This window comes from Manacus candei, unplaced genomic scaffold (assembly GCF_025592945.1).
Source record: "Manacus candei isolate 608988 ecotype Guabito, Panama unplaced genomic scaffold, ASM2559294v1 h1tg000022l, whole genome shotgun sequence".
Lineage (NCBI taxonomy): Eukaryota > Metazoa > Chordata > Aves > Passeriformes > Pipridae > Manacus > Manacus candei.
The window spans coordinates 4,588,972-4,616,307 of NW_026138070.1; the positions used below are offsets into that span (position 1 = coordinate 4,588,972).

The 27,336-nt window shown below is 50.2% G+C and overlaps 2 protein-coding genes across 2 annotated transcripts in view; both read right to left on the bottom strand.

Moving 5' to 3' along the window:
- Positions 1 to 540, bottom strand: part of SPSB1 (splA/ryanodine receptor domain and SOCS box containing 1) — a 29,508-nt gene extending 28,968 nt beyond the window's left edge. The window contains exon 1 of the mRNA XM_051786321.1: positions 399 to 540. The gene's annotated coding sequence lies outside the window, so the exon portion shown is untranslated. The remainder of the gene's footprint in view (positions 1 to 398) is intronic.
- Positions 541 to 9,938: 9,398 nt separating this feature from the next.
- H6PD (hexose-6-phosphate dehydrogenase/glucose 1-dehydrogenase) lies at positions 9,939 to 21,529 on the bottom strand. Its single transcript, XM_051786309.1, has 7 exons — positions 21,491 to 21,529; positions 20,811 to 20,925; positions 18,957 to 19,111; positions 16,545 to 17,201; positions 15,271 to 15,388; positions 12,988 to 13,257; positions 9,939 to 12,400 (listed from the first exon to the last, which is right to left on the bottom strand). The coding sequence occupies exons 4-7, from the start codon at positions 17,169 to 17,171 to the stop codon at positions 11,043 to 11,045; spliced, it is 2,373 nt and encodes a 790-aa protein (XP_051642269.1). The 5' UTR covers positions 17,172 to 17,201; positions 18,957 to 19,111; positions 20,811 to 20,925; positions 21,491 to 21,529; the 3' UTR covers positions 9,939 to 11,042.
- Between the last annotated feature and the right edge of the window lie 5,807 nt (positions 21,530 to 27,336).

A 27,336-nucleotide genomic window follows, 5' to 3' on the forward strand; every position in this document is an offset into this window, starting at 1 on the left:
CAGAGACCACCGCCGTAACCACAGACACTGAGCAAACAACCCCGCTTCCTTAGCGGCTCGGAGACATCTGAGCCGACATTATCAGCGTTTGCCTTCCGAACACGCACGGGGGCTACGCCAGCCGGGCTCCGGCAGCCACCCACCCCGCGGCATCGCCAGCACCCCAAAGCGCCGGGGCGGAGCGGCGGGAGCCCCGTTATCCCCCCGCGCTCCCCGGGATGGAGCAGCCGCGCTCCCGCGGGGCCCCGCCGCCTCCAGAGCCCGGCCCAGCCCCAGCCCGGCGCCGGGCGGCGTTTCGGCCGGCACCGACCGCGGGCAGAGAGACCCCGCCGGCAGCGGGGCGCGGGGAGGCCGCGGAGCCCCCGCGGCAGCGCCCGCCCGGCCCCGCCGGCTCCTACCGTGCCCGGGCTGCCCTGCGGACCATGGCAGCGGCCCCGCCGCTCGCTGCCCCCGGCGCGGCGGGGAGGCCGAGCCGCAGCGCCCGCTCCTCCCGGCGCCAGGCGCGGCAAGCGGGGCCGGGCCGTCACATGGCCCAAATAGCGCCCGGCGCGGCCCCGCTCCGCCCCCGGCCCGGCCCGGGGCGCGGCCGCTCCGCCCGGGCAGCGCCGCACGGGGCGGGCGGCGGGCGGGGCAGCGGCGGGGCCGGGGCGCGGCCGCGGGAGGGGGGACGAGCATCGCGGTGCCTGGCGGTGCCGGGCGCCGGTCCTGGGCTAAATCTGGGCTCCTTTGGGTCGGTGCTGCCGCGCTCGCTCCGGGAACGGCTAAAACTAGCGGCGAGAGTCGGGCGCTGCGGGTCCCCGTGCGCGGCGGGGCCACCCGGTGACGAGTGGCATCCTCGGTGTCGCGTTCGTCGGCACGGTGTTGCCGCGTTTGTTGCGATCGCTCCGGGGATCTTCATGCTTTTTGTTTATTTATTTATTTTAGTAGGCTTTAAATTTTTATTATTTATTTTTATAGGCTTCAAATTTTTATTATTTATTTATTATTTTATGTAATCATTATTTTATTAGTATTTACTTAGCTAAAAATAACATTATTTATGTTAAATTTTATTATTTATTTTATTAATTATTATTATTTTTATTATTTTAATGTTTAGTATTTATGTGACATTTCATTATTATTATTATTATTTTAATGTTTAGTATTTACGCGACATTTATTATTATTATTATTATTATTATTATTATTATTATTATTATTATTATTATTATTATTATTATGTTTAGTATTCATGCGACATTTTATTATTATTTTAATGTTTAGTATTGACGCGACATTTTATTATTATTATTTTAATGTTTAGTATTCATGCAACAGTTTATTATTATTATTATTATTTTAATGTTTAGTATTTATGTGACGTTTTATTATTATTTTTATTATTTTAATGTTTTGTATTTATGTGACGTTTTATTATTACTTTTATTATTTTGCTTTTATTTTTGTGATGTTTTATTTTTATTTTATTTTTTAGTATTTATTTCTGTGATATTTTTATTTTATTATTTAGTATTTATGTGATGTTTTATTATTATCAGTTATTTAGTATTCATTTATTTGTTTGCATTGCTTTTTATTTAAGACTCATTTGTTTACCAAAATAAACCAGGGAAGTATAGTTCTGGTCATTTCAGCCTTTTTTTTTTTCCTTTTTCCCCCCAAAAAATACTACTCTTTGGACTAATTAGACCCAGTAGTGTGTGTCTTTGAGGCGATTAATTTTTCAGTGTTTCCAGACAAAAGGGTTGTTTGTAGCATTACTGCTTGGAGCTGTAAACCAGTGGGTTGTCATAAATCCAGCAATCCATATTGCATGGGGATACCTCCAAGGACCACCTAAGAGCTGCAGGAAGTGGTATGAATGATTCAGGAGGTGGCAGCTTGCCATCTGAGTCAGTGTGGAATGAATGCCGCTGCATGCTGCTGGAGTTATTGTATTTTGGGGTTGGACATTAACATTGGGCCTTGACATTTCTCATCACTGATGGTCTTGGGCACATGTTTAAAAAGGGCAGGGTTAATTAATTGTCGTCATTTTTGTGCCTCTACTTCCAGAGGACTTTGCTCTTGTCTCGGCTGAACTCCATTTCCAGCAGAGGGGCTTCATTCCAACAAGGTTCTGCCATAAATACACAAGTGCATTCCCCTTACCTACATTTTAGTTAGGCAGGATACTCAGCCACTTTTCTCCTATACTCAGCCACTTTTCTCCTGGCTGTGCTCCTCTTAGGGAGTGGGGTGTGAGTAGTGAGGAAGGCAGTTCCTGGGTGCAGCCGTGTGCAGGCTCTCTGGGGACACTGGCAGAAGGTGTTCTCTGCTGTCTGACTGTCTGACACATTTCATGGGCCATGCACTGATTTACAACTTAGTTACACCAGTTCTTACAAGATAAAAAAAAAACCCCTGCAGCTGCACGGGGATGAAATGAAGTTGTGTGGTCCCCAGGGAACTGTAATAACCACTGCTGGGTTATGTCTGCAGTGAGGTGGTCACAGCAGGGCATTCAGTGACACACAAAGGGGCAGGGTGCAGTGCTGAACCCACTGAGCTGCCAGAAAAAGTCAGAAGAAATGTGAGGGCCAAGGTGAGGTGGCTGACCTGCTGAATACTCCCCTCCTCCTCACCTCTTCTAGGCCAAAAAAATCCCTAGAGAGGACTTCAGCCAATGCAGGGGAAAAAATTCTGCTGAACTCCATGGGACAGTGCATGCATAGGAAGTTGTTCATATGGGCGTTTGTATCTTTGCAGGACTGAGGCACAAATTTGTGGAGCATATTTTGGTGTCCCTGGGGATTAGTTGCTCTATGCCAGCCATTGTGGTTCATTAAAAAAACACATTCACATCAGATTAAATTTATTGCTCTAGCTGACCAGAAACACCAGGGAGATTGTAGATACAGCACAAATATGTTCTTTCACGCCCTGCAAGATAGAAATAGGTGGGTTTATGTTAAATAGGTACATATCTGGGTAGCTTTTTCAAAACTTCATTGCTCTGACCTGGACCCGCCCCTATTTAAGTTCTCACTAATTTCAGCAGAAGTTCTTCAGTAATAAAGTGTTCTGAAAATCTCCCCCTTTGAGTTTTTCTGCAGAATGCTGTTCAGTTCTTGGACAGCTCTTAGCCAAACCTTGGGGGCCCATGCTTGCCCTGTAAACGCTGCTCTGAGGCAGCTGAGGAAGGATCCTGACTCTGCAGACCAGCCCCAGTGTTTTCTGGCAGCACACTTGCAGCTTGTTGTGCCAACCCACTTTCTTTGTGGAGAGTGGGGAGTTCTCTCAGTTGATCTCCACTGTTCAAAAGACCCACTCCAGTCACTCCAGTCTTTTCTGCCAATACTGAAGCTGTTAGAGGAATGCTCCAGGCATCCGTTAGCTGGAGAGCCAGACAAACTGGAGTGTTGTCCAGGGAAACTTCAGGACTGCTCAGAACTGCTGCTCTGTGGACCAGATTCTCCTTTACAGTAAATCAGTCTACCACACTCACTGAAGTGCACCTACTCTGAGTGCACTGTCAAGGTGGGTGACTACTGTAATGTGAGACCTGACTGGTGGGAGTGGGACAAAGGCTGGAGTGGATTCATAAGGTGGAAAGGCAGAGGGGAGGCAGTGGTTAATTAGGTGAGTGACAGTAGCTCTTGATGTCCAGATATATGGATGGGGAAATTTTCTCTTTCCCTGAGACCTTTGCCTGCCCATCTGCTCTGACTCAGTGGAGTGACAGGACAATGGCCAGAGCCAGGATGCTGAGGGAAGCCCAAGATCTCACTGGGATGGAGCCTGGATTAGCAGAGACTTTTCCAGCTCCCATCCTTGTGAATTTATGCTAAGATTATTAAAAGGAAGGTGGGAGGAGGAATGACTTGGCATGCCTGCTTTCTTGTGGCCAGCATTCAGTACTGTAGATTAGCTCTGGGATCTGGAAGTGGATGAGCATCCACATTCTGGAAAATGGGTCCCTTTTGACTGTCTGAAGTTAAGCATCTAAATCCTTCAGGCTCCCAGCACAGACTCTCAGGCTGGTACAGACTTTGTAGATGTGTTTTATGCCTGACTGATACTGACCTTGCAGCAGGAGCCTGGTAGACTGAAGCAATGAAGGGGATCCTATTGCTTTGCATTTGGAAGGGGTGTACAAAGACAGGCAGGCAGAAAGCACACAGCTTTCTGTGCCCTGGGGAGAGGAGGGGAGAGAGAGAGAGAGCGAGAGAGCAAACACTCTGCCCGGAAACATGTACGTGCTGCATGCAGGCTCTGCCTGTGGGAATTAAGGGAGACAATGCAACAGATAGTGAACAATGAGCGTCTGTAATGTGCAGCTACAAAGCCAAAGTAACCCAGTGTGCTACAGAACACAGAGACAGGCTGTGAAAACAGCAGCCTCACGAGGTAGAAATCCTGCCAAGCCTGCTTAGAGGACAATCAACAAACCCTCCTCCGCTGGAAGATGGCTAAATGTGGTGGGAAAGGGAGTAAAAGAGGGTGGGACAGGGGAGGGAAAAGAGGCAAACCCCAGGGACACTTTGCAGGAAAAAGAAAAAGTAGTCATCTTCCTTTTAGTCTCTTCTCGTGAACTGAGGTGTCAACACAAAACACTTTGCACACTGCAACACAAGCAAATGAGGCTGTGGAATGAAATTAAACTGCTTTTCCAAAAACAAACAAACAAAACCCCAAACAAACACAAAACAAAACAAAAGTGGAACCAGGATATTTTGGTTTCCATTCACCTGGAAAGCAGAGGCTTGCTGTGACGTCTCCTGTCACTTCTCCTTTGCCTTTCCACTTCAGCACAGGGTGCTGGATGGGAAGATGCCTTAAAGAATGGGAAATACATGGCTGGAGCACTTGGACGTAGAAGATACTCCACTTCCAGTTCTTTTTGGAGCAACCCTTACAACACCAGTTATCTCCAGGGTGCACGTCCTACAGACGTGGCTACCTCTTAATGAGAAGTAACACCCCCTTAAAATCACAGTGACCTTTCTGGCTGACACAAGTCCTGCAGGTGCAGGAAAAAAGCCACGTCCCAACACTCCTTGTGTCAACTGCACTGTACATGGGGAGCTAAGGACATGGTCACAGCCTGTGCATGAGAAGTGGGGAAGCAGAAAAATTAGTTCCTTGCCTTTTTGATGGATAGCCATGAACTGAAAATGGTAGCAACCAGGATAACACAGGAACAGCAGCTGTGGAGGAGCTCCTGGGAGAGCAGGCTGGCCAGAGAGCTCGCTGTGCCACGGGAGATCAGTGCTCAGCCCTGCACCATGTGTGGCTCAAGGGCCAGCGGAGGAGCCGGTGTCAGAGGCCCAGCTGAGTTGGTTTGTGCCTCTGGAAAACACTCCTTTTGCAGGACAGGGCTGGGAAAAGCAGTTCCCAGCAGCTCCTGCAGCACGAGGAAGCAGCACCCTCTGCTGCTGGCAGACCTGTCTCCAGAGCACCTCTTCACTGACAGACACCTAAAGAGCTTCCAGAGAGGAGCTGAGGAAAGACACCCACAGTGATGTCCCCCCTGCAGCATGGGGGTGGGTGCTCTGTCAGACACTTTGGTCCTGTCAAAACACAGCTGCTGGGAGAGGAGGTGCCAGGCAGCCTCTGCTTCCAGCAGATAACAGCAATAAGAGCAGGCCCTGCCTTTGTGCTGGAAAGATTTTGGCTGCTGCTCTTCCCAGCAAGTGCTTTGGCTGATACTGTTTGATGAACATGACTCGATACACACCACAGGGATGATGTAGGATGAAGCTCTCCAGCAGCCTCTCCTCCAGCCTCTTCCAAACCTTCCACATCCCCACGAGGTAGCTGATTTACTGTCGCTGCGTGTGAGAGGAGAAGGGAACCCAGGCAAGAGGTGACTCACCCCCAGTGAGTCAGCGATGGAGTCCTGCCCCTTCAGCTCTGCTCCAAGCACGATCCAGCAATTCCCAGGGCTCTGGGAACACGAGGAAGGTGTCCTGACTCCTCCCACCCCTAAGCAATCCTACCACGGGGCACACAGCGTGGTGCTGCACCACCACCAAGCTGCCTCCCTGGAAAGCTGTGGGATGATGCAGGATCCAGACAGTCAGCTGAATCCTAGTCATCCTTGGCTTTTCCCCCTCCCTTTTGCTGCAGACCTTTTGTTTTTCCCAAATTAAGCTGTTTAACATCGATCAGGTCCACCCCACGAGCACATTCCCAAATGGGATATGCACACCTTAGACAGACACAGAGTATTTGGTCTCTTCCTCCCATTTCCTCCCTCTCCCTGAATGAAAGCTGATCTTTTCCCCAACATCTGACCCCAGGTTTCCCCTCTTCATGTGGGGAAATAGCCTAAACTTGGTCCTGGCTGCAGCTCCAGACTTGGATGAGGCAGAGATTTGAGCTCCCATTCCATTCCCCCCTCCCATCTCACGGCCTCTCTGCCTTCCTCCCTCCAAGCACACAGAACCCTGTGCCAACTGCTCTTCTTACCCACCTCAAGAAAAGCAAAGCACGAAAAAAAAAAATGCTGGAATTCTGTTAAAAATAGCCTGGGATCCTGCCTAGAAAGGATCCTGCCTGCCAGTCTGTGTCCACGCACAGGTCTCGTTTCAGCGACAGCCACAGTCACACAGAACCCGGATTGTTCTGGGGAGAAGGAGATGCCTACAAAAAGGGAGCCCTGTTTAAGGAAAAAATGAGGCGATGTCTGGTCGGAGCGCCACCAGGACATAGTTTCTGCGGGAAATTCCTCTCCACAGAGCGATCTGCCGGAGGGGAGGGGAGGGAGCCAGCACGTCCCGCCGCAGGGAGCAGCTGGAGGGCACCGGGCTGGCACGGACCGCAGCGGTGCCTGCAGGGGAACCCGGTGCTGCATTGCTACAGGACCTCATGCCAGCTCTCTGCAGGGGGAGCAGCTGGAACGAGCCGGATCCATCCACATAACCCACAGACATCTCACCAGGCAGCTCGGCTCGGGACCGCCCAGGCTCCTGAAATGTGCTCCTCTTCTTCGCTCTCTCCCCTCCGTCTCCTTCCTTGCCGGTTTTCAGGACGCGGCCACATTTTCATCATCCTTTTTTCGGGGAGAGGAAGGCAAGAAACCACGTCCCTGCTAAGGCAGGCCATGAATCCAGAGCACAAATCCTGCTAAGGATCGCCCTGAGCTGCAGCCAAAGGAGAAGTCGAGCACAGCACCAAAAGATTTGTTTGAAAAAAGCATTAAGACACTGAAAATTTTGCTGCTTTTCTCACCACTGCCTCTGCTCCCTGCATTTGGGGAGGATTCACTGATCCTGTTCTAGCTGGAGTATCTCTCTTCAGGGATGTGCAATGTAAACTGGAACAAAACTATCTCTAAACTAGAATTAAAACACTTCTGATGTTAATAGGAGAAACCTATAGAGGAAAATACTGCCCCAGCCCTATGTTAAATGTTGCATTTAACTGTTAAATCTCCTCACTTGCAGACCTATCTTCAAATGAATAGGTGTCTTAGATAATTCAGCATTACCAACGGCACCAGAAAGTACCTGGACACCCAGGGGAGCACTGGAGAGGACTGGGACACTGAGAAGATCCACACCCGTGGTACTGCAGCAACACTCTGCTGGAATCCACCGAAAACCCCCAAGTGTGTGAGTGACAGTGGGAGTGACAGTGGCATGCAGGGGAAGGAGCAGTTGTGAATCAGCAAGACTGCAGCAAGAAACCATCTGATTTAAATCCTCCCATCCTCCTTTTACCGGGAAAACGAAGCCTTCCCCTGGGGCACTGGGACGAAACTGCTGTGCTGCTCCTCCCCTTTCCCAGGCTGTGCCCGTTCTTCCTGCGGAATGGAGGTGCCAGGTGAGATTTTCCTTTTGGTGAGGAGGTGGCTGGTTCTGGACAGGGGCATTTGGGCATCAGCTAACCTGGAGGGCAGGACTCTGCTCTGGGATGCCCACAGTGCCCTCCCAGCCAGAGCCACAGCACAGCTTGTGCTTGAACTTCAGCTGCTCTGACCAGAGCAGAGCTCAAATCTGTAAACTCTGTGCTCTCGAGCAGCTCTGTCCTGTGCTGACAGTATCCATGGAAATGCTACTCAGGGAGTAAATGTGCACCAGGGGAGACTTTCCCCAGGCCTGGCCCTTTCAGGACCCTGCACAGCACTGGGTGATCCCATCCTCTCACCTTAAAAGGGCTTTGGCTGTTCCTCTGTTCTGCAAAGTCCTGGCCTTGTTTGGATGAGACACCAAAAAAACCAGGAGTCAGAGTGAACATTCAACACCAGCTACACTGTCCACCTTGTACAACTAAAACCCTAAAACTTCACTCACCGAGAGGGAAAAAACCAGAATGACCACCCACCTTTGGAAGAAATTAAAAGGCACTTCTTGTTAAAAATTATTTATTTTCTATAAATATAATTCTCTTTTATTCCTTAAACAACATGAAAGGAATCACAAAACTTTGCTCATTGGAAAAAAAAAAAGATTTTACAACTTGAATTATAAAAGTTGAAGTGAAAAATGAATTATTTCCAGTGTTAGTTTTCTGTAAAACATATAAATAATCATACCATTGAATTCTAGGAATGCACTTGACATTTAAAAAATTAATAAAATTGGTATCAATAATCACTTAAAGGAGAAACAGACCGTAAGAAATTACTCCATGGAGTTGCTTTTGCAAAGAAAGGTTAATACAAGCTCTCAAGAAGGTGCACACCTCCTATTTATAGCTTTCACAAAATAAAAATAGCACTGCTTCCTTGGCCTAGAGCCCAGTGGATTTCTACCATTCCTCCTCATCAGATTTGTTGCTCATTTAACCCTTCTTCCTATCCACAGTATCTCTCTTTCCAGTCATAAATTTTGTATATTCAAAAATACTTGTTTTTCATTTGGCAAATGCTAATTATTAAAGAGTTTAAAAGGAGTTATCTGTGTAAAAATAAAATGCAGTTCCAACTCCCCAACCAACCAACTCAGACAGCTGTGTTCACTGAGGAAAACATGTGGAAGCTTTCAATGGATTTTAATAAAATCTGGGATTAATTTTGGGATGACCCACTAGATAGAGACTTCACAAATAAACACTATTTTCAGCTGGAAAGAAGAGAGGCTCCCTGGGGAAAAAAAAATATGTGCTTACTTAAAAGTGCAAATAAACCCCTTAGTATTTATTTCAAAAGGTGCCAGCAAGATATTAAAAAGAAAGTGTGCAAAACCAGGAAAACACCAATGCCACAGTCACCTGTAACACAGTCATAAATCCTGTCATTCATAACAAAACAGTTACTCTCATATAGGTCAATTTTTCATTAGAACTTGTTCCCTTATACCAAACACAAAAGACCTGGATAAAAGTTAATGGATTTTTTCGTTTAAAAATAAAAAATGATGTTGGGACTCATGGATGTACCAGACCCAAACCCTGTTCCTCTGCACAGCTGTTCCTGCCACTGTGGTATATTCTGGAATCACTGTTTGCTACCACTCCTCTACAGAGAGGGTTATTCCAATGAACTCCTGGACTTGTGCTCTTGTTCCAGACTCCACTGGACAAGCAAGTCCTGCAGCAAAGCCTGCAGAGCTCACCTTCCTCCTGCTCCCTGTTCTCCTCTCCTCCCCTGGGGTTTATTTTCACCCTCTGGTTAATCCTGCCTGCAACCAGGACACAGGCAGGAGCAAACTTAGTCACAGGCACCCACAAAAGAGGGATAACCAGCCATCCCAGCTGTCAAACCAGAGCAGTTAAGGCACTAATCCAAAGGTAAATAACCCACTGGAGGAGATCACGGAGCATTTGGGGACACCTTGAAAGCACAGGGCACGCCTCATGCGTGGCAGCATCCTGGGAAGGTGAACATTAGAAGATTAGGAAGGGGACAGTGGGGTCTCTGGGTAGGACTGGATGTCCCCAACCCTCCCTGTGAGCAGCAGAACTACACATTCCCACAACCAGCTCAGTGTGTGCTGTCAGAGGTGCACTTTGCTGGTTCCGTGTGCCTTAAGGGATGTGTGCAGAGAAAATCCCCTCCCTCGTAAGTCAGTGCCCACGAGTTCAAACACCACCACCACCATCTGCAAACAGTGGATCTACCTCAGTGTGTGCTGTACTCATGGATATGTTGGGAGTTTATAAAGCTGCCTCCCACAGAAATTCTACAAGCCACCGTGTGACGCTTCAAGCTTCAATTCTGAGGACAGAGAAAAGTTCATTTCAGAGAATGAGGTAAAGACAGCTAAAGAAAACATTTTTTTGCTAGCTAAGCCCACCAACTCCTCTGAACACCAAGCTTTTCCCTCAATAATTATTGCACTGCTGGCAAACAACAGCTCTGTGAGCTGCCATATTCCTCACCCTGTCCCCATTATTTTAACAGCCTAAAAAGCAGTTTGTCTTCCTTCCCCATCCCCCCTGTATCAGCCATCCACTTAATGAAAGCAGCAAATTAGTGCTTCTAAACTCAGCCTCTGCTGCTGGGCAGGTTGCAAAGGCTCAAGACTGCAGTGAGCTCACAAATCAGTGTCAGAATTTAGGGGCCACATGGCACAAAAGCCAAACGTGCTCCCAGGAGGGCACAGTCAGAGCCTGGTTGACACCAGATCCCTGTGCACACAACCCTCCTTTCACTGAGACAAGGACTCTGGCCCAGCCAGACTGAGCAGGGCACAGGATAAACATGTTATTATTGTCTCTTAGCCTGAGAATTACATGAAACTTTTTAAAAATTTGGCAGGTAATTTAACAAGTCTCCTGTAGTGCCTGCGAGGTAGTTAAATGCCAATAAGCAAAAACGCCTGACAGGAAAACTGAGGCACTTCAGGGTGAGGTAATTTGTCCAAAGTCACAGTCAGAATCCCTGGCAGAGCCAAAAATGCCGCACTGGCTCCTCCTGAGCTCTGAACACTGAGCCCAGCTCCCTTCAGGCTCAAATGTCAGAGGCGCTGCAGGCCACGGATATCCCAGAAGCTCTGAGGAGCCCGTCAGAGATGAAGCTGCCGCTGGCAACAGAAAAACATGGACATTGTGTAGGAAAATCCAGGCTGTAAAGGCCACGCAGACAAGGGAGGAGGGACACTGTGAAGGCATCACCCAAGCAAAGCTTCATAATCCACGTACCAGACCAGCTGGCCAGAGCTGGGGCTGACGCCCGAGATCGGCCACTTCGTCGGCTCGTGGCCCACCCTGCTCAGCAGGGTGGTGATGTCGTGCTTCCCCTTCCCCAAAACCAGGACAAACACCTGCCTGGCCCTGTTGATGAGGGGTAGGCTAAGGCTCATCCTCTGGTGAGGTTTGACAGGGCTCTCAGTCAGCACCACAGTGGGAGCCCCTTCCAGCCCGTTCTCCGAGCGGGGGAAGAGCGAGGCCGTGTGGCCGTCGGTGCCCACCCCCAGCAGCACCAGGTCGAAGCTGGCGTTGGCCACCAGGGCCACGATGTCCTGGGCATACAGCTCTGTGCCTCTGTCCTCCTCCACGCAGAGCCGCCGGTTGAGGTGCACGGGCATGGGGTGGATGTTGAAGTAGGGCACCCTGACGCTCTGCAGGAGGTGGCTGTGCAGGCTGAAGAAGTTGGACTCGCTGTCGGTGAGGGGGACACAGCGCTCGTCCACCAGCCAGATGTGGGTGTGCTTCCAGGGGAAGCCGTAGTGGTGCCTTGCCAGCCGCTGGAACAGGATCACTGGGCTTGAGCCCCCTGAGAGGGCCAGGTGGAACTGCCCGGAGCGTGCCACACTCCTGACTGCTGCCTCCTCCATGTCGGAAGCCAGCTGGGAAATCAGGTCCTCGGACCACGCCGAGACCAGGGGACTCTGCCGATATTTGGACTGGATTGCCTTGTAATCACTCGGCATGTGCCTGGTGGGGTTCAGCAGCTCCGCTGGCTCTGCCAGGGAGAATGCCAGTCCCCCACTCACCATCTCAAAGTCGAGGAGGTGCTGGTTCTCCACGCCCCCGGGGTAGAGGCGCAGGGGCTGGTGGGAGATGCTGTCCAGCAGCGGCGTCCAGAAGCCCCAGGAGGCCAGCAGGTTCTCCGTGGTGATGAAGAAATCCTTCCTGCCGTGGTAGATGTTGGAGATGAGGACAGAGTAGGCATCTCTCTCTTTCACAGGGCTGTACACATAGTAATCAGACAGTGGTTGTCCAAAAATGTGCAGGTCCGACCGAGCCACGGTTTCTTTCCAGCTGTCTTTGGGCATGACAGGCCGGAAAAGGTTCCTGCTCACAAGCACCGCAGGGGTGTTGAGAGCCCCGTGCCCGAAGTAGAAGATGATCTGCTTGGCTTTACACTGGCTGTGCCCTGCATCCCTCAGAGTCTCACTCTGAGTGCAGTAGGCCCTGTTCTTGAAGAGAACACGGGCATAACCTACCCGTTCATCCAGAGCCTTCCCAGAGGTGAGGAGGAAAGGGACCCCTTCCCACCGCAGGCTGTCACTGTGGATCAGCACACCTGAAATGACAGGGAGCTCAGCTACCAAATCAAACCTGAACAGCAAACAGTTTTGGGGGGGATCTCTATCACCTACCCATTATTCTCCTTCCTCAGGTCCCAGAAATTTTGGCAGCCGCCGTGTCTCTTGCTCCACATTCAACCCTTTCCTGACTTCATTACCTAACTGCTCTCCAGTTACCCTGCTGTGCTTCCTCCCAGGTATCCCAGTTGTTTAGCCTCCTTTAATCTTGTAGGAAACCAGTTTTCTGAACATGAACATAATTCAGACAGTATCTTTAATGTTCAGAAGACCCAGAATGGCTAGAGGTAATCTCATGGTTTGTTCATCACAGAGAACTGCAGAGCTTTACCCCTCAGCTGCAGACTCGACTTCATGAAAATCCATTCACTGGATCACTAGCTGACAGGACAACAGTGTTGTCTTGTTCCAGCTCCCAGTCATGCTGGTGCATGCCTGGAGACATCTCAGTGCCAGCAGTGAGGTCCAGAGTCATGGAGCTGGTATCATCACACAAGGACTCACATCTCCCGCTCTCCTCAGCTCTAGACTACTCCCCCCTCCAGGGCCCAGCCCAAACTCTCACCTGCAAAGGTTGGTGTCGTGCTGACGTAGTCCTGTGCCTGCTGCAGCTCCTCCTGGGCCTGGCTGGCGTACGCCCGGTACTGGCCCAGCACGGCACTGTTCTTCTCCAGCCCCCACAAGGACTGGAAGCTCTGCAGCTTGTGCTGCAAAACCTCTTCTGCCCTGCTCACGTTGGCGGGGAGCTCCATGATGAGGAACATCAGGGCCTCTGTGAGGTGGTTCTGCAGCACGTCCCGGATGACCCCGTACTGCTCGTAGAAGCTGGTGCGGCCTGAGGACAAGGAGGAGGGAAGATGCATTTAAACTGACGTGGTTCTCCTGCAGCTTTGTCCTCTGCATGTGTAATGTGTGTGCCAAGAACAAAGAGAACAAGCCCTGACTGGTTTGCACCTCTTCTCCCAGCCCAACAATTAACTTGAAGCCACCAAGCTCAGAGAAGTTGTGGATGTCCCGTCACTGGACGTGTTCAAGCTTTGAGCAACCTGTTCTAGTGAAAGATGTCCCTGCTTATGGCAAGGGGGTTGGACTAGATGGTCTTCAAAGGTTCCTTCCAACCCAAATCATTCTACGATTCTACACTAAAATAAAGATAAAAGGTCCCCATGGGACTGCTTGTCCTCCCCAGAGCCAAACACAATCCTCTTTTTGGGTGCTTAAAGAGCCTAAACCCAGGAGAAGTCATGCTGTGCCTGACAGTCCCGAGTGCACAGAGCAGAAGGCAGCTCTGCAGCCACAGCCCTGGGTCTGGCACTCCACACAACAGGCAGTTCCACACAAAAGCTTTGTCAGAGTGGCTGGAAAGTGGGGTCAGAGCAGGGACCCCCAACAGCTCTACAGCTACACGCCAGCTCCCCAGAACAGCAGCAGCTGTGCCCTGGCAATGAGCACTGCTCTCCACTGCCCCTTTCCCCTGATTTTCCTGTCCTCAGAAGGCTCTGGCTGAGCCATGCCCTTGGGAGACAAAATTTCATGCACAAAACCCTTTCCCTGCCTGGCTTCTCATGCAGGTGGGAGCAGGGGGAGAAGGACAATGCACTTATGAAGAGACTCAAGCAGATGCCTTTGTGTAATCCAGCAGCAGCAGGCTGCAGACTGCATCACCCATAGGCTTCCCCTATTGATTGATACATTTCTCTCCTCTGCTCTAATCCAAAGGCACATTCATTAGTGGAATCAATGCTGCAGACTCGCTGGGAGCCAGGCTGCCAGCTGAAGCTGAACAGGGGAAAAAAGACGCCAAATGAAAAATTACAAAGCTGTTCAGAGCAGGGAGGGCACAGGGTGTAGCTGGGGCTGTGCAGAGACAACACTTCCCCCCTTTGTTACCCTGCAGTGTGTCCCTCTCCCAGAAACAGGCCCGGGTGAGGTCTGGGCTGCCAAACCGGAGATCACTCCGAGTTTGATAGAACTGTGTTACTGGTTTGTGGTGGCTCAGAGAGCGAGGAGGGAGGGAGGCAGGGAGGGAAGGAGGGAGCAGGTAAAGTGAGTGGAGAAGCAGCTCTGATGTTGCAGAACTGAGGGCACCTGCCGTGCCCAAAGTGCTGCGGGTGGCAGTCCAGCCCAGGGAGCTTTGTGCTGAGCACTGCAGAGCGGCTGCTGCAGCACTGCAGGGAGGGAATGCAGCCGTGTCCTTCAGCAGGAGACCCATGCTGGCAGCTCTGGGCTTGGATTTTTTCTCTCTGCAATGCTCTTTCTCACTTACAAGAGAGGAAGGGAAAGAAACAGGCAGGCAAACACAGAGTGACCCGGGCACTTGGACTGACACTGATTAGCTGAGATGAGCAACATTCAGGCAAGAGATGCAAGAGCACCTTCCAAGGAACAGCACAAAGGTATGCTCAGGGTGAGCTTGGTAGCTAACAGGACAGGAATACAAAAGGGTTGTTGTTGTTTCAACAACCAGAGGATGGCTGCACTAAACTGAAGTGGCCTTAGATTGCATCAATTCCAAATCTAGTGCCTTTTACCAAGAATCAGGATGGAAAGCTGGGTGCAATGTCCCCAGGGCTCTGCAGCACAAAAAGGTGGGGGATTCTGCCCCTGCTCCCAGACAAACTGCAATTGGAATCTTTTCTTGGAAGCAGCAACACTACCTGGAAGTGAGTCAGTCTCTAGCACAGGAAGTGTAGGACAGTCCCCCTCTATCTCCAGAGAGCAGCATACCTTACGGGTTTTATTTCTGTACCAGCACTACCTCAAGGGCCACTTTCACATAATTAATGAACCTGCCAGTTCTCCTTCTCATTCATTCACCTTGCACACTCTGCACACTCTCCTCACCAACCTTTAGCATCCACAGTCTCCTTCAGGACAACCTCCACTCTTTCCACATGATGTCGGTTCCAAATCGGATCCAGAAACTGTCGGTTCTGATCTCGAAAAGGCAGGATATGGGCTACAGCCTGTGAAGGGAAAAAGTCAAGGATCCCATAAAAACTCACCAGACTCCCACAATATCTCTGGCACAACATCTCTGCCCCATCCAGCACTGGGATGTGCCAGCAGACAGGCAGCACAGCAGAGAGCAGAGTGGGTCAGAGAAGAGAAAACCAGCAAGAGAGCCTGCAGGGATGCACAGTGGGGCTGCCAGTGACTGTCCAGAGCAGACATTAAAGGTCTTTCTGAGGCATTTTGAGGTTTCATGTGAAAAAAGGCTGAACTACAAACTGCAAGGCACTCAGTTTATATCTGTCAAAGGACAAAGGGCTGAGTCAGACCATCCTGGGACTAATGTACACTTCCAAAGTGCTGAAATGCTACACCACTAAAGCCATCTGCTCTTTTTGGGACACAAAAAAAAAGAAACAACCAAAAAATGAAACAGAAGAAATCCCCCCTCTCAGTGGAGATGCTCCCCCTGCAGCTGGACATGCAGTAAAATCTGGCCACAGTGCCATGGCTGGAGCAGGCTCCTTTCAAAATGTGACATCACATTCCTGTGAAACAAGGATGGCATGTCCTTGGACACATTCCCTCGGGGACAACGCAGCTCCACACCCTGAGCTGTCCCTGCAGCAGGCCGGAGTGGAACACAGGGCAGGAAGAAACCTTCTCCTAAGCATCCCATAAAACTGACATCCCATCAGCTCCTTATCATATCAAATCAAAAACTGCTTCCAGAAGGCACAGCTAAGCAGAGAGGCCTGTGAGTATTGAGATGGGAGAACTGTGAGAGGGAAAGGGTGCTGGTTACTCAGCGAAATCAAACCCCCGACCTTGGTGAGAAGACCAGATAAACTCTGCATCTCTACTTCAGGCCCATACAGAGTTCAACCCTACACCCTGGCCTCCCTCTGGAGAAGGGACCCTCATCACTCCAACAGGAGAAAGCCCTGCTTTGGTCTGCACATCTCCTCTGCTCTCTAAGAGGATGGACAGCAGCACAGGACAGAAGAGGAACAGCACAGGATTCCATGAGGCTTGGGATCACACTGGGAGGCTCTGTCTGAATTTGAGAGGGGAACAACACTCCCATTAGATGCAGAACTGACACCCAGCACTCTCCCAGCCACCAGCCCCCCCAGCCTGGCAGGGGGCTGTGCCCTGCCAGCTGCTCACCTGTTTGCCAAGGTAGTGGTCCACCCGGTACATCTCCTCCTCCCTGAAGAAGCCCGTCAGCTCTGCAGCCAACTGCTGGGCCGACTCCAGGTCATGGCCAAAGGGCTTCTCCAGCACCACCCTCAGCCAGGCCCCCGGGGGAGGTCTGCAGCTGCTGTTGATGTGGCGGGCGATCTCCGTGTAGGCGAAGGGTGGCACTGAGAAGTAGAAGATCCTCCCAGCCTCCTTCAGCCCCTCCTGGCGCAGCAGGGCCTCGATCTCCCTGCTCAGGGCGGTGTAGTTCTCGGCACTACTCAGCTGGTGGTACTGGCTCAGCTTCAGGAACTGGTCCTTGAGCACAGCACACCTGTTGGGAGCCTCGTCCGGGGGGCAGGACAGCTTCTTCAGCGCCTCAAACATCAGCCTCTCCCCCGGCTCCTGAGCCGTCAGCGCAGCCCCGTGGAACGTGAAGCTGTGGCCATTGCTCACTTGGTCCATGTAGAGCTGGAACAGACCCTGCCACAAATACTTCTTGGCCAAATCACCCGTGGCTCCCAGCAGGACCACGGAGATGTGGCCCTGGGACGCCTTAGCCAGGGACTGCAAGGCTCCCACGAACAATGCTGCACACAGGACCCTTCCCAGCATCTTGGGAGAGAAGGGGCAGACCCAGGAACACTAGAAGACAAGAACAGAAAAGAAAATGTGTCAATCCATGTTATAACTCTGCAAAACACAAAGCAAGGTACCTGCTTTCCCATGGCTGAAGAGCCAGGGACTTCTGCCTGCACCCTCCACCCAGCAGTCCCTCCTCCCCTCTGTGATTTGGGTTCTTGAAGAGCCTCCTCATGCACACCAAGAAGTGGAAGGCAGCGTGTGCCCAAGGTATTTGGGTAGCATGTGCATTGTTCCCACAGCTGAGTTAATGCAGGGGTGTCAGTGCCTTTAGATTGTGAAACTGGAGCCCATTTTAACACAAATTTCAGAGCTGGCTACAAAGGAACACATGTGCCTGCACACTGAACACACGTGCCTGCACACTGAACACACATGCCTGCACATTAAGCCCTGCTTTCAACAGCCTCCTGTTTGGGACTTTGCTCAAATAGTGTTATTCTGCCTTGGCATGGCTTCAAGTCAATATTGTGAGAGCAGCTCAGAGGCAAACACGACCACTGGCAGTCCCAGTGCACAGGTTCCTCTTTAGGACACCCTTTAATGACTCATGTGCACAAGCACGCTTGGGAACAGAGCTGAACTGGGTTCTGAGGAGCAGCTGGGAGACTGGTGTGATAAAGCAACACAGGGGAAGAAGTTTAGTCCTTAAATTGAGTCTAGACATGAGCCAGTCTAGATGTGCCCCATGGTGGCCATGTATGTGGCCAGGGGAGAACGTGGGGTTTGTGTTCTGCCTCCCTCAACCTCCCATCACTGAAGAGCAGGTCAGCACCTTCTCCACTCAGCCCCCATTCAAACCCCTGCAGACAGGGACAGCTGGAATCCCTGACCAAAAAGCCCCTTTGCTCACTCTTACTTATTCAAAATAAAGCTGCTTTTAAGAGAAAAGAAACATTTAGTTCTTATACCTAGAAACACGGCAATGACTTTACATCTCATGAGAGATAATCTGGAATGAGTGACTAAACCACTGTGCAGTTCTTATTCCATCAGATGTTATGTCAGAAGCTCTTATGGATTTCTCACTCCCTTAGTTTCACTTTCTGTTTAGTTGGAGCAAAGCCTTCACAGCACACGAGATAATTAACTTCTTTAAAAACTTTTGGTTCTGGTCAATAAATAGATATCTTTTAATTTTACCTGTGTAGGAAAACCAGCCCTATTTTGACAGTAAGAGGCTTTTATGTGCTGGTGCAGTTGCAGTCTCACTACTAGGCTTTGCACTGGGGAAGGATTACACCATTTTAAAATGGCAGTTTCATGACCACACCACTGAGAAATGGATCTTGGGTATGAGAATGAACCTTCTGCGGGCAGATATGACTCTGAAAAGTGTCTCATCAGATTCACACATTCACAGTCAGCAAGAAAAACATCCCTGGCTTCATTGCTCCAGTTACAGCTGCACAGATGCCCCAGAACCAAAAGCTCCTTGCTTTTATCTGCCCAGGCTCACTCAGGATTGTCTTTCCTAGCCTGGAGCAAAAGGCCTGGTCCTTGCTCCCCCTGAATGGCAGAGGGATGAAGCACAGATGTCTGAGCTCTTCACTGGTTTTCCCCATGGAAAGCTCCCAGAAAATCCACTATTTCATCACTGAATCAACACAGGATCCAAAGCAGCTAAAGGACCTAAATTAGCTAAAGGATTAGCTAAAGGATAACTAAATAATAACAAGGAACCTCTGAACATCTCTCCCTGTCTGCAGCTTGAACTGGTCTGTATAAATCTTGTGTTTCTCTCCCCAGCAGACTCACCTGTAACACAGGAGCTTCAGAGACCACAGTGGCAAGAGGAGCTGGAAATGTGTCTTCTCCCCAGTGCAGATCTCTCTCCTGCAGGGACTGGTGTGTGGCAGAGTCTCTGACCAGTAGGTGGGTGAACAAGAGAGATAAGGCAGGTTGCTCCCTTTCTGGTAAATGGGAGGAAAGACCTGATTACAGCAGAGAAAAAACGAATTGTGCCTGAGCCAGTAACATCCCAGCACACCCCAGCTCTCAGCCCATCCACGCTGGCTGGGCCAAACCTCCTGGATGCTGTTTGTGAGCTGGCAAAACACAGGCACACGTGGCAATTCCTGCTCCCAGAGTCTCTTCCTGACTCCTCACCTTTGCACCTGAGCTCAGCTGGGTGCTGCAGGTCTCCAGCTGATCCCAGTGAGCCCTTCTGGGAACAATCCCCAGGTCCAACTCTCAGAAGGAACAGTCCCAACACCACAACCCTGTGGCAGTGGGAAAGGGCATCTTAGTGAGCCCTCCTAGGACAGCAGGACAGCTCTTGTGCAGTGCTGAGCCTTCTGGGCACCCTGGCTGCTTCTCTCTCAGTTTGCATAAAAATTCCTTTGGCTTTTCCTTCCCTGTTTCCTGCATGGAAACAGGGCAGCTGAGCATCACTTTAGCTGACAACTGCAGCCCACTGTGCAAGGAAACAGCCTCAGTGATGCCCACAGGCACATCAGTCCCTCAGGAGACAGCCCAGTAGCTACTGCTCTCCTCCAGAGAGCTTCAACAAGGTACACTGGGGGCTGTAAATTTAACTCATATCAGCTCTCCCCAGCCTTCTGCTGCCTCCCCTACTTCCCTCCCTTCTCCACGTGCTCTTTAAGCCCCATGAACTCACTTGAGGAATCCAGCAAACAGTACTGGCAGTTGCAGAGGGGCAGAAATGTGGCTCCTAAGGTTTTGCCTGCAGCATAAATAACTATTTGGTTTTCCTTCCCCTGCTGTGGGGTTACAATTCAGGTGGCAACGTTTCTCAGGGCAGTGGGGCAGTATTTACACTTGTTTGAGCAACCTCTGTTCCAGGAAGCAGGGGCATGTGACACAGTGCCCATTGCACCCTGGCAGGCTGCAGTCCCTGAGATGCTGCACGAGACCCCAGGAGGTCCCACTGTGGAGTGGGAAGGGTTTGGGTGGGTCAGGCTTTTCCAAAGGGCAGGAGAGAATTAGCCAAGTAACTTCCTGGCAGATTCAGTCACATGTCCTTCCAAGCCAACTGAAAGCCAGTTTCACAACACTCCCAATTGCAAAATATTGAGCTACGCTGCCCAGAAAAAGCACAGCAAACCCAGCAATGTTTGTTTACTGCTTTCATATCAGCTAATCACCACTGCTCACATTAAAAAATAATACTCAAAAAATCCCCCCCGCCGGCCAGAACAAAGTTGCTCAGTCAGGCTTCAGGAAAAGACTCCTGGGCCTTATCCATATAAAACATTTGGGAGCTTAACCCAGCAGTTAGACTGTGCATTTCCTCCAGTTTGACAGGAGCTCAGTTCAGATCTTGTACGGGGGGGAAAAAAAAAAAAGAAAAAGATGTTTTGTTACTGTTGCATCCCCACTGAAAAATAATTAACAGATGCAGAGCCAAAAGAGCTGGACTTTGATGATCCTTTTGGGTCCCTTCCGACTCAGGGAAGGTGGTTCTATGATACAAGCAGTGTGGCTGGGCTCCTAAAAGGCCATGCACAGGTAACACATGAAGGAAAGAGTTATGGGGATACTTTGAGAATCAGGAAAACCATATTGGCCCTCTGTATATTCCAACGTTAGAGCAGGAATGGCCTCACCATCACCTCCTGGAAAGGTCAGAGGCTTAACGTGGAGACTCACATTAAAAGCAAGCCGGGCGATGCAGGAATTAGTGTTTGGCCCTTCTGGTTCTGGCACAGCCCCACTCCAGGTGCCCTGGTCCCAGCGCCGGGACGGCAGCTCAGCGTCCGGAGCCCTGGAAGAGCAGGACAGGGTTACGGGGACAAAATGCGCTGGCACCCGAGGGATGAGCTCACCTGTGACAGGTGCGTGTCACATCCCCCGCACCGCCCGCCGGAGCTTCCCCGGGACACGCAGGGATCGGCGGGGCCAGCGGGAGCCGGGCAGGGCTGAGCGCGGCGGGGACGGGGGTCCCGCGGGTGCGGGGCAGGAGAACGTGCGGTGCCCACGCGGGGCGGGGACGGACCGGGGGTCCCGCAAACACCTCTGCCCGCCGGGGAACCCTGGGGACGGGCCGGGGGTCGGCGGGGACCGGGAGCATCCCTGCATCCCCCTATCCCTGCATCCCCCTATCCCTGCATCCCCCTATCCCTGCATCCCTCCATCCCTCCATCCGTCCATCCCCGCATCTCTCCCTCCCTCCCGCGGCCATGCGCGGCTCTCCGGCCGCCCACGCGGTGCCGGAGCGGGGCGATGCCGCTGCCCGGTGGCACAGGGCAGCGCAGAGAGCCGTGGCCAGCCCGCCCGTGCCGGGGGTCCCACCCCCGGCGCCCCCCGACCCCCGGCCCGGCCCCGCTCACCTCCCGCCCGCCCGCGCCGCGCCGGCGGGCCCGACACACAGCGCCCCGCCCGCCGCGCGCTCCGCCCACCCGGCGCGCAGTCTTGTGGTTGGCGTCGGGTCTCGCCGCGCGGCGTCGCGCGGGAGGGGGGAAAAAAAAATCGCCGCGTTAAGGAGGGGGCTCTGGGGGCGCAGCCCCCGCTCGGGTGGGACACGAACACCCTCGGCCAGCCCCTGCTGGGCACTGGGCACTGGGCATCGCACCCCTTCCGCGCCTGGGCGTTGCGTCAGGAGTGTCCCTATGGGGGGGGGGGGGGGGGGGGTGTGCTTTTGCTTATAGTTCCCTTTCTGGATGGAGATGCTCTCGCTGCACCATCAGACCAAAGCTTTGACCAAAGGCGGGAGGTTTGGTGGGAGTTTTGGTAACCTTCAAGGGCAGGTTGGATGGGGAATTGAGCAACCTGGTCTAGTGGAAGGTGTCCCTGCCCATGGCAGGGCGTTGGAAGATGAACTTTAAGGTCCCTTCCAGCCCAAACCATCCTTAATTCTATGATTCATTCTAAAAGAAAAAGTATCTCTTTTCCCCAGTTGCATTGGTTGTCTAATTTTATATATATATATGTCTAATTTTATATATATATATATATATATATATATATACACACACAGGTAGGTATATGTGTCCACAGACCTTGCACTGCTATATATATGTCTAATTTTATATATATACATATATATATATACACACACACAGATTGGTATATTTGACTACAGACCTTGCACTGCTTTGTGTCCTGAAATGACTGTGACCCCAGCACACCCCCTCCTCACCACACATGTGCCCCCACAACTCCAGTCCTGTGTTTTCTAAACAATAAAAAGTACCTTGTGACCCTCCTGGTGTGCGATTCAGCTCAGCCTGACACTGCTTTTAGACACATCAAGTTTTGGGGAGGCAGGTGGAGTGATGAGAGGCAGAAGAAGGGAAAAAAGTGTCTTTGCAAACGTGTATGGCAACAGCAGGGAGTTGTGAAGCAGACTTAGACTGCTAAACAGCTATAACTGCATCCCATAATACATGGCATTACATTATATGGCAAGACTACACACCATTCCTGTTGTCTTTGTCACTCAAAGGTCTCAAATTATTTTACACAAGCAGAGACACTTTACCACCACCACTTTCCAGGTGGGGAAAGGGAGTCACACTGGCAGAACTGAGCACAGAATTGGGGTACCTTGCTGCTCAGGCTGGTAACCTAGAAATGAATTCATACATAAGGCAAGCCTTGCATTATATTTGTGATAGATATATATAGATATATAGATACATATATATAGATTGCTCAATATACATATATCTATCTGGTCTGGTGGAAGTTGTGTGTGCCCAGGGCAGGGGGGTGGAACAAGATGGTCTTTAAGGTCCCTTCCAACCCAAGCCATTCTGTGGTTCTATGATCCAACTTTGAATCGTATTTACTGCATCATTCCTTTATTCCATACCCTGCTCTGGAGGTTATTCCACCAGCCTGCTCTCACAAAGACCCTGTAAGGTGTTGCAAAGGTGCCACAGTGACACCTGGGTGGCAGCACCCAGGTTTGTCTGCAAGGACGTGGATCCAAATCTGGGAGGAGGGAGACTGCAGTGAGCCCTGCCTCGCACTGCACAGTGCTTTGTGATTCCAGCCATGTTGCTAATGCAGCTCTGGGCTGGGTGAGGCTCAGTGCCTGCGATTCTGAACGGCTCCAGTCCCGAAACCCAGCACAGGGCACATCACAGACGGTGGAATGGAGCAAATTAGACTTGCTGAGGGGATAAATAACTCATCTGAAAGGGCCAGCTGGACAAACAATCCAGCGCGGGGAGATCTCCCTTTCCTGCTCCCTGTGATGTTACTACACAGTACATTTAGCAAGGAGCTTGGGGGGAAGCAGTGCTACATCCCACAGCTCTGGGTTTAACCCCTTAGCACCCTGATGGCAAAGCTTGCTGAGCTCTCAGAAGTTAATCTGGGTCTGTTTGGGTAGAGCAGCCGGCGAGAAGGGGTACATGGGAGTCCCCTTCTGCAATTTGTGTTCTGTTCTGGGAGGAAAAGGGGAGTCTGCCACCTACTTTAGCAGAAATCATTAAAGTGCAAGTCTCCCTGCTGCATATTTCTGGCACGTGGAATGAGATGAACAGCTGAGGCCTTGGTCACTTCAGCCTGTTATTATCATGGATAGATTTCAAAGTTGGGAGTAGCAGCAGTTGTTTAACATCTTTTGTTGAGAGACCATGTTTTCAGCTAGTTGCATGATGCCAAACTTTAAACACTGAGGCTGAAATTGTAAGGGGGGGTTTGTTTTATGCAGTCATTTTTTGGAAGACAAAAAAAAATAGTGCAGCTATTTCTGAGCTGAAGGTCAGGAGACAAAATAGGTTTTTTGACCGTGTTAAAAATACCTCAGCTGTTTCATTAAGGAGCTCTAACATCTCATAATTTGGGGCAACTAAGATTTTATCAGGATGATGGTTTGGATCAGAATGTGCTTCTGTCAGAGCCTTTTTCAGACTTCCTCAGTTGCATGTGCCTTTAAGGGAAAAAGGTCCAGTGTGACAGATGAGACATGTGATGCCAATAAAGGAATAAAAGGTAGTTAGCAAGGGAAGGGGCATTAAGGAGACAGATGTTCTACAAGCAAATAAAAGCTCTATAGGAAAAGTAGCTGTTCTGGGTGGTGTTTAAAGATGGTGTTTCAGAGGAGGAAGCATTAAGCTGAAAGGAAGCAGCTTATCCATGGAGAGACTCTATAAACCCTGGATAAAGGCTGTGTTTTGGCACAGGAGTTGAAAGCTGTTCCATAGAAAGTGGTTCTTTATTTAGGAGTGGGAAAAACAAAGTAAAAGGTGAGCTTGATGTAGCTGGACTTTGTTGCCCTTTGGTGCTGCAGTTGCAGGCTAGATCAAGGTGTTGAGAGGTGAAACTGGGGCAGGAAGGGGTTTGTAGTGCTCTGAAGAGGTAAAGTGTGCTTCTGCAGGGCAAGCTTTGGATGAAGTAATCTTAGAGGAAACTTGCCTGACATCTGCTGAATTTATCAGCCTCTGCAAAGGCATCTGCTGCCAGTGAAGTGTAGAGGTGGCTGTACATGACTGAGCCATTTCTGTGGGTGCCTCACCATTCCTTGGCTCCCGGGTGTTGTTCCACGGGCTGAGGGCCCTGTTTGGTCCTGCTGCTGCAGAGCTGGGGGAGCTCAGTCAGTGGCTGTGCTGGGGGGAAAAAGCTTCCAGGAAAGCTCTCAAGTTCTAGGTTATCAAGGCCACGTGGTTTTGGATAAGGCCGTTAAGTTCTGCCGTGAAGCAATAAAGAACAGCTGTACAGCAGCTGGGGGCTCTTAGAAAATCAGATTACTGTCTTGTGGCTTCTGGATAACCAGACTGTAAAAGTCATAACAGCACTTCTTAAACTGGTGTGGGAGAGAACAAGAAAGAGGGGCTTTGTTATGGTTATTGGGGTAAGTCAGTGACTTACCTGCTTAATGAGTTCTGGAGCTGCAGTTGTGCTTGAAGTTGGTTCGTGGTTGAGGGTGCTCCCCTACAGCCTTGAATGGGCCTGAGCAGGGAGAAATCTCCAATCCAGCTGAAGAAGTTAGGATTTAAATATTTAGGCCCGCTTGGTATTAAAAAATTCCACCTCTGTGCATCCAGACAAACAGTTTAAAGGCTGGAAAGCTGATCCCAAAGCAGAGCCCTGTGGTTCCCAAGTCCCCACAGCTCTGGTGTTCTGCCTGGACAGCTTGGCTCTTAAAGAGCTTAGCATCAAAGTACAGCTGAGACACTCCAAGGTGAGAGAGTATTAGAGTAATACTGCCTCTAAAGAGCTTTTGTTTCTATTGTTTGTTGATTTTCCTTTTGGAACTGCGGCTTTCAAGCTACAGAAATCGTGCCCAGGGAATGCCTCTCAGGTGTGCAACTGGAGTGGGGAGGAAAAGTGTCTTAACACAGCTGCCCTGCTGCGAAGCTCGAGTGCATGGCATTCCTGGCTAATTGCATTACCTCTCTGCTGCTATCCCAGTCGTGGGATTAAAACGGGATTTAATGCCCGCTGTGAAATCCCGTCGGCAGGAGCAGGTGAGCCCTTCCCTGCACTGCTGCAGTGGGGATGCAGCTCTGCCACCCCGCAGCAACCAGGACCTGCAACGCTCCAGAAAAGCAGGGGCAAGGGGAAAGGAGCCTCGGGGTGGGAGGAGGAGGAGGAGGAGAGCTAATCTTCACCAAGTGCTCTGCTTGAATGAAGCAGAGCTGATCAATCGAGTAAGCTGTGCCTGCTCTCTGCCTTTTGTTCTAAGGAAGTGATGCTCTCATCGGTTGCATCAGCAGATTAAAGATAAAGTGCTGGCATCTTCCCCAGGTATTCCTGCACTGGGACGAGCTGCCTTCAGTCTCCTTTTCAGTTTGGGGCTAGGTGAAGATGAAAATAGAGGTTATAGGCTAAACATACAGTTTCTTCATCGTCCAGTAGGGAAGTATTCTCTTCCTCTTGACGTGGGCACAGAGGAAGCCAGGCAGCTTGGCTTGGCTTTAGGGAGCCAAAGACATTACTGTGGCTCCTGTGCTCTCAGAGCATTAACCAACAGAGCAAGTTGTACCTATCCTAGCTGAGAAAAAACACTCATAAAGCAACGACTGATTCCCATTGTTGTGGACAAGATGTGCAGGAATGGACTAAAATCTGTTTGCTCAAGATAAGCAAAGGTACTTCAGATGAAGGGATTGTCTCCTCTCTGCCCGGGGTGTTAAGAATAAACATCTTTCCTTGTTAGTTCTCCAACATGAACTGCTTGCAGTGTGGTCCAGGCTGATTCACAGCTTCAGCAGCTTTGGGTCTGTGTCACAGTCTGTTGATTTACTTCAGAAAGAAGCACAAGGTGGGTAACTCGTGTTGCTGCCTGGCTGGCTCTGGCAGCTTTTGACAGAAGTTACTTTTCTTGGGTTGTGATGTAAAAGGTGGACAGAAGACGGGCTTGTAGCGAGTACTGTCATCCTTGAGTTACTTGAGGTTCCCCCAGAATGTACTTGGTTAGAGTTTAATGGTTACTGTATCTTAGATAAATATTGACTGATGAAGATTGACACACGGAACTGCTGAATTTAATGGGCGTTGTTGTGCTGATAATCAGCTTCCTGATTACTAATTAATATTGGATATATTGTCCTAGATATAAAAAAAAAAAACACAACAACTAAATAAACCAACAACATTAAAAAATTAGTTGTATATAAGTAGCACACTTGTAAGAAAAAACCTTCGAATACATGGAGGCTTCCTAGTCTAGAAATGTCTTAGTTCTTGCTTTGGCTTTCACACCCTCAGTCCAAGGTTTTTATCAGTGCAATCCTGATTGCCAGTGTCCACTTTTATATTGAATTCTTGTTAAGGGATGCAGGTTTAACAATGGCAGTTGGGTTATTTTTGTTATCCGAGAAGTTTTGAAAACTCTAATAAAAGTAAAACCAGTATCTACCAACCCCTTCCATGTTCTAATATAAATAGAGGTCTAGGCAGTATCTGGTGGTGTAATACTGCAGGAGAGCTGTGTTGAACTCCATGTCAGAAAGCTGCTGCACTCCAGAGCATTAATGCAGCTGAGGAAAGTCAAAGGTTTTCTCTGAGCATCCCACGGCTGAATGGGAAGGCAAAGCTGCAAAGAGACCCCTCTGCTCCTATCTTGGTGTTATATTGAGCTCAGACTGCTTGACAAAGCTTAAACCCCAAACCCTACACAGTAACATCTTTGTTCTCCTATAACAAAGTGAAATGCACCAAAATGCAAAACCATGTTACTATAAATGGACTGTGGTGCAGCAGGGAATTGGTGCAGAGTTTG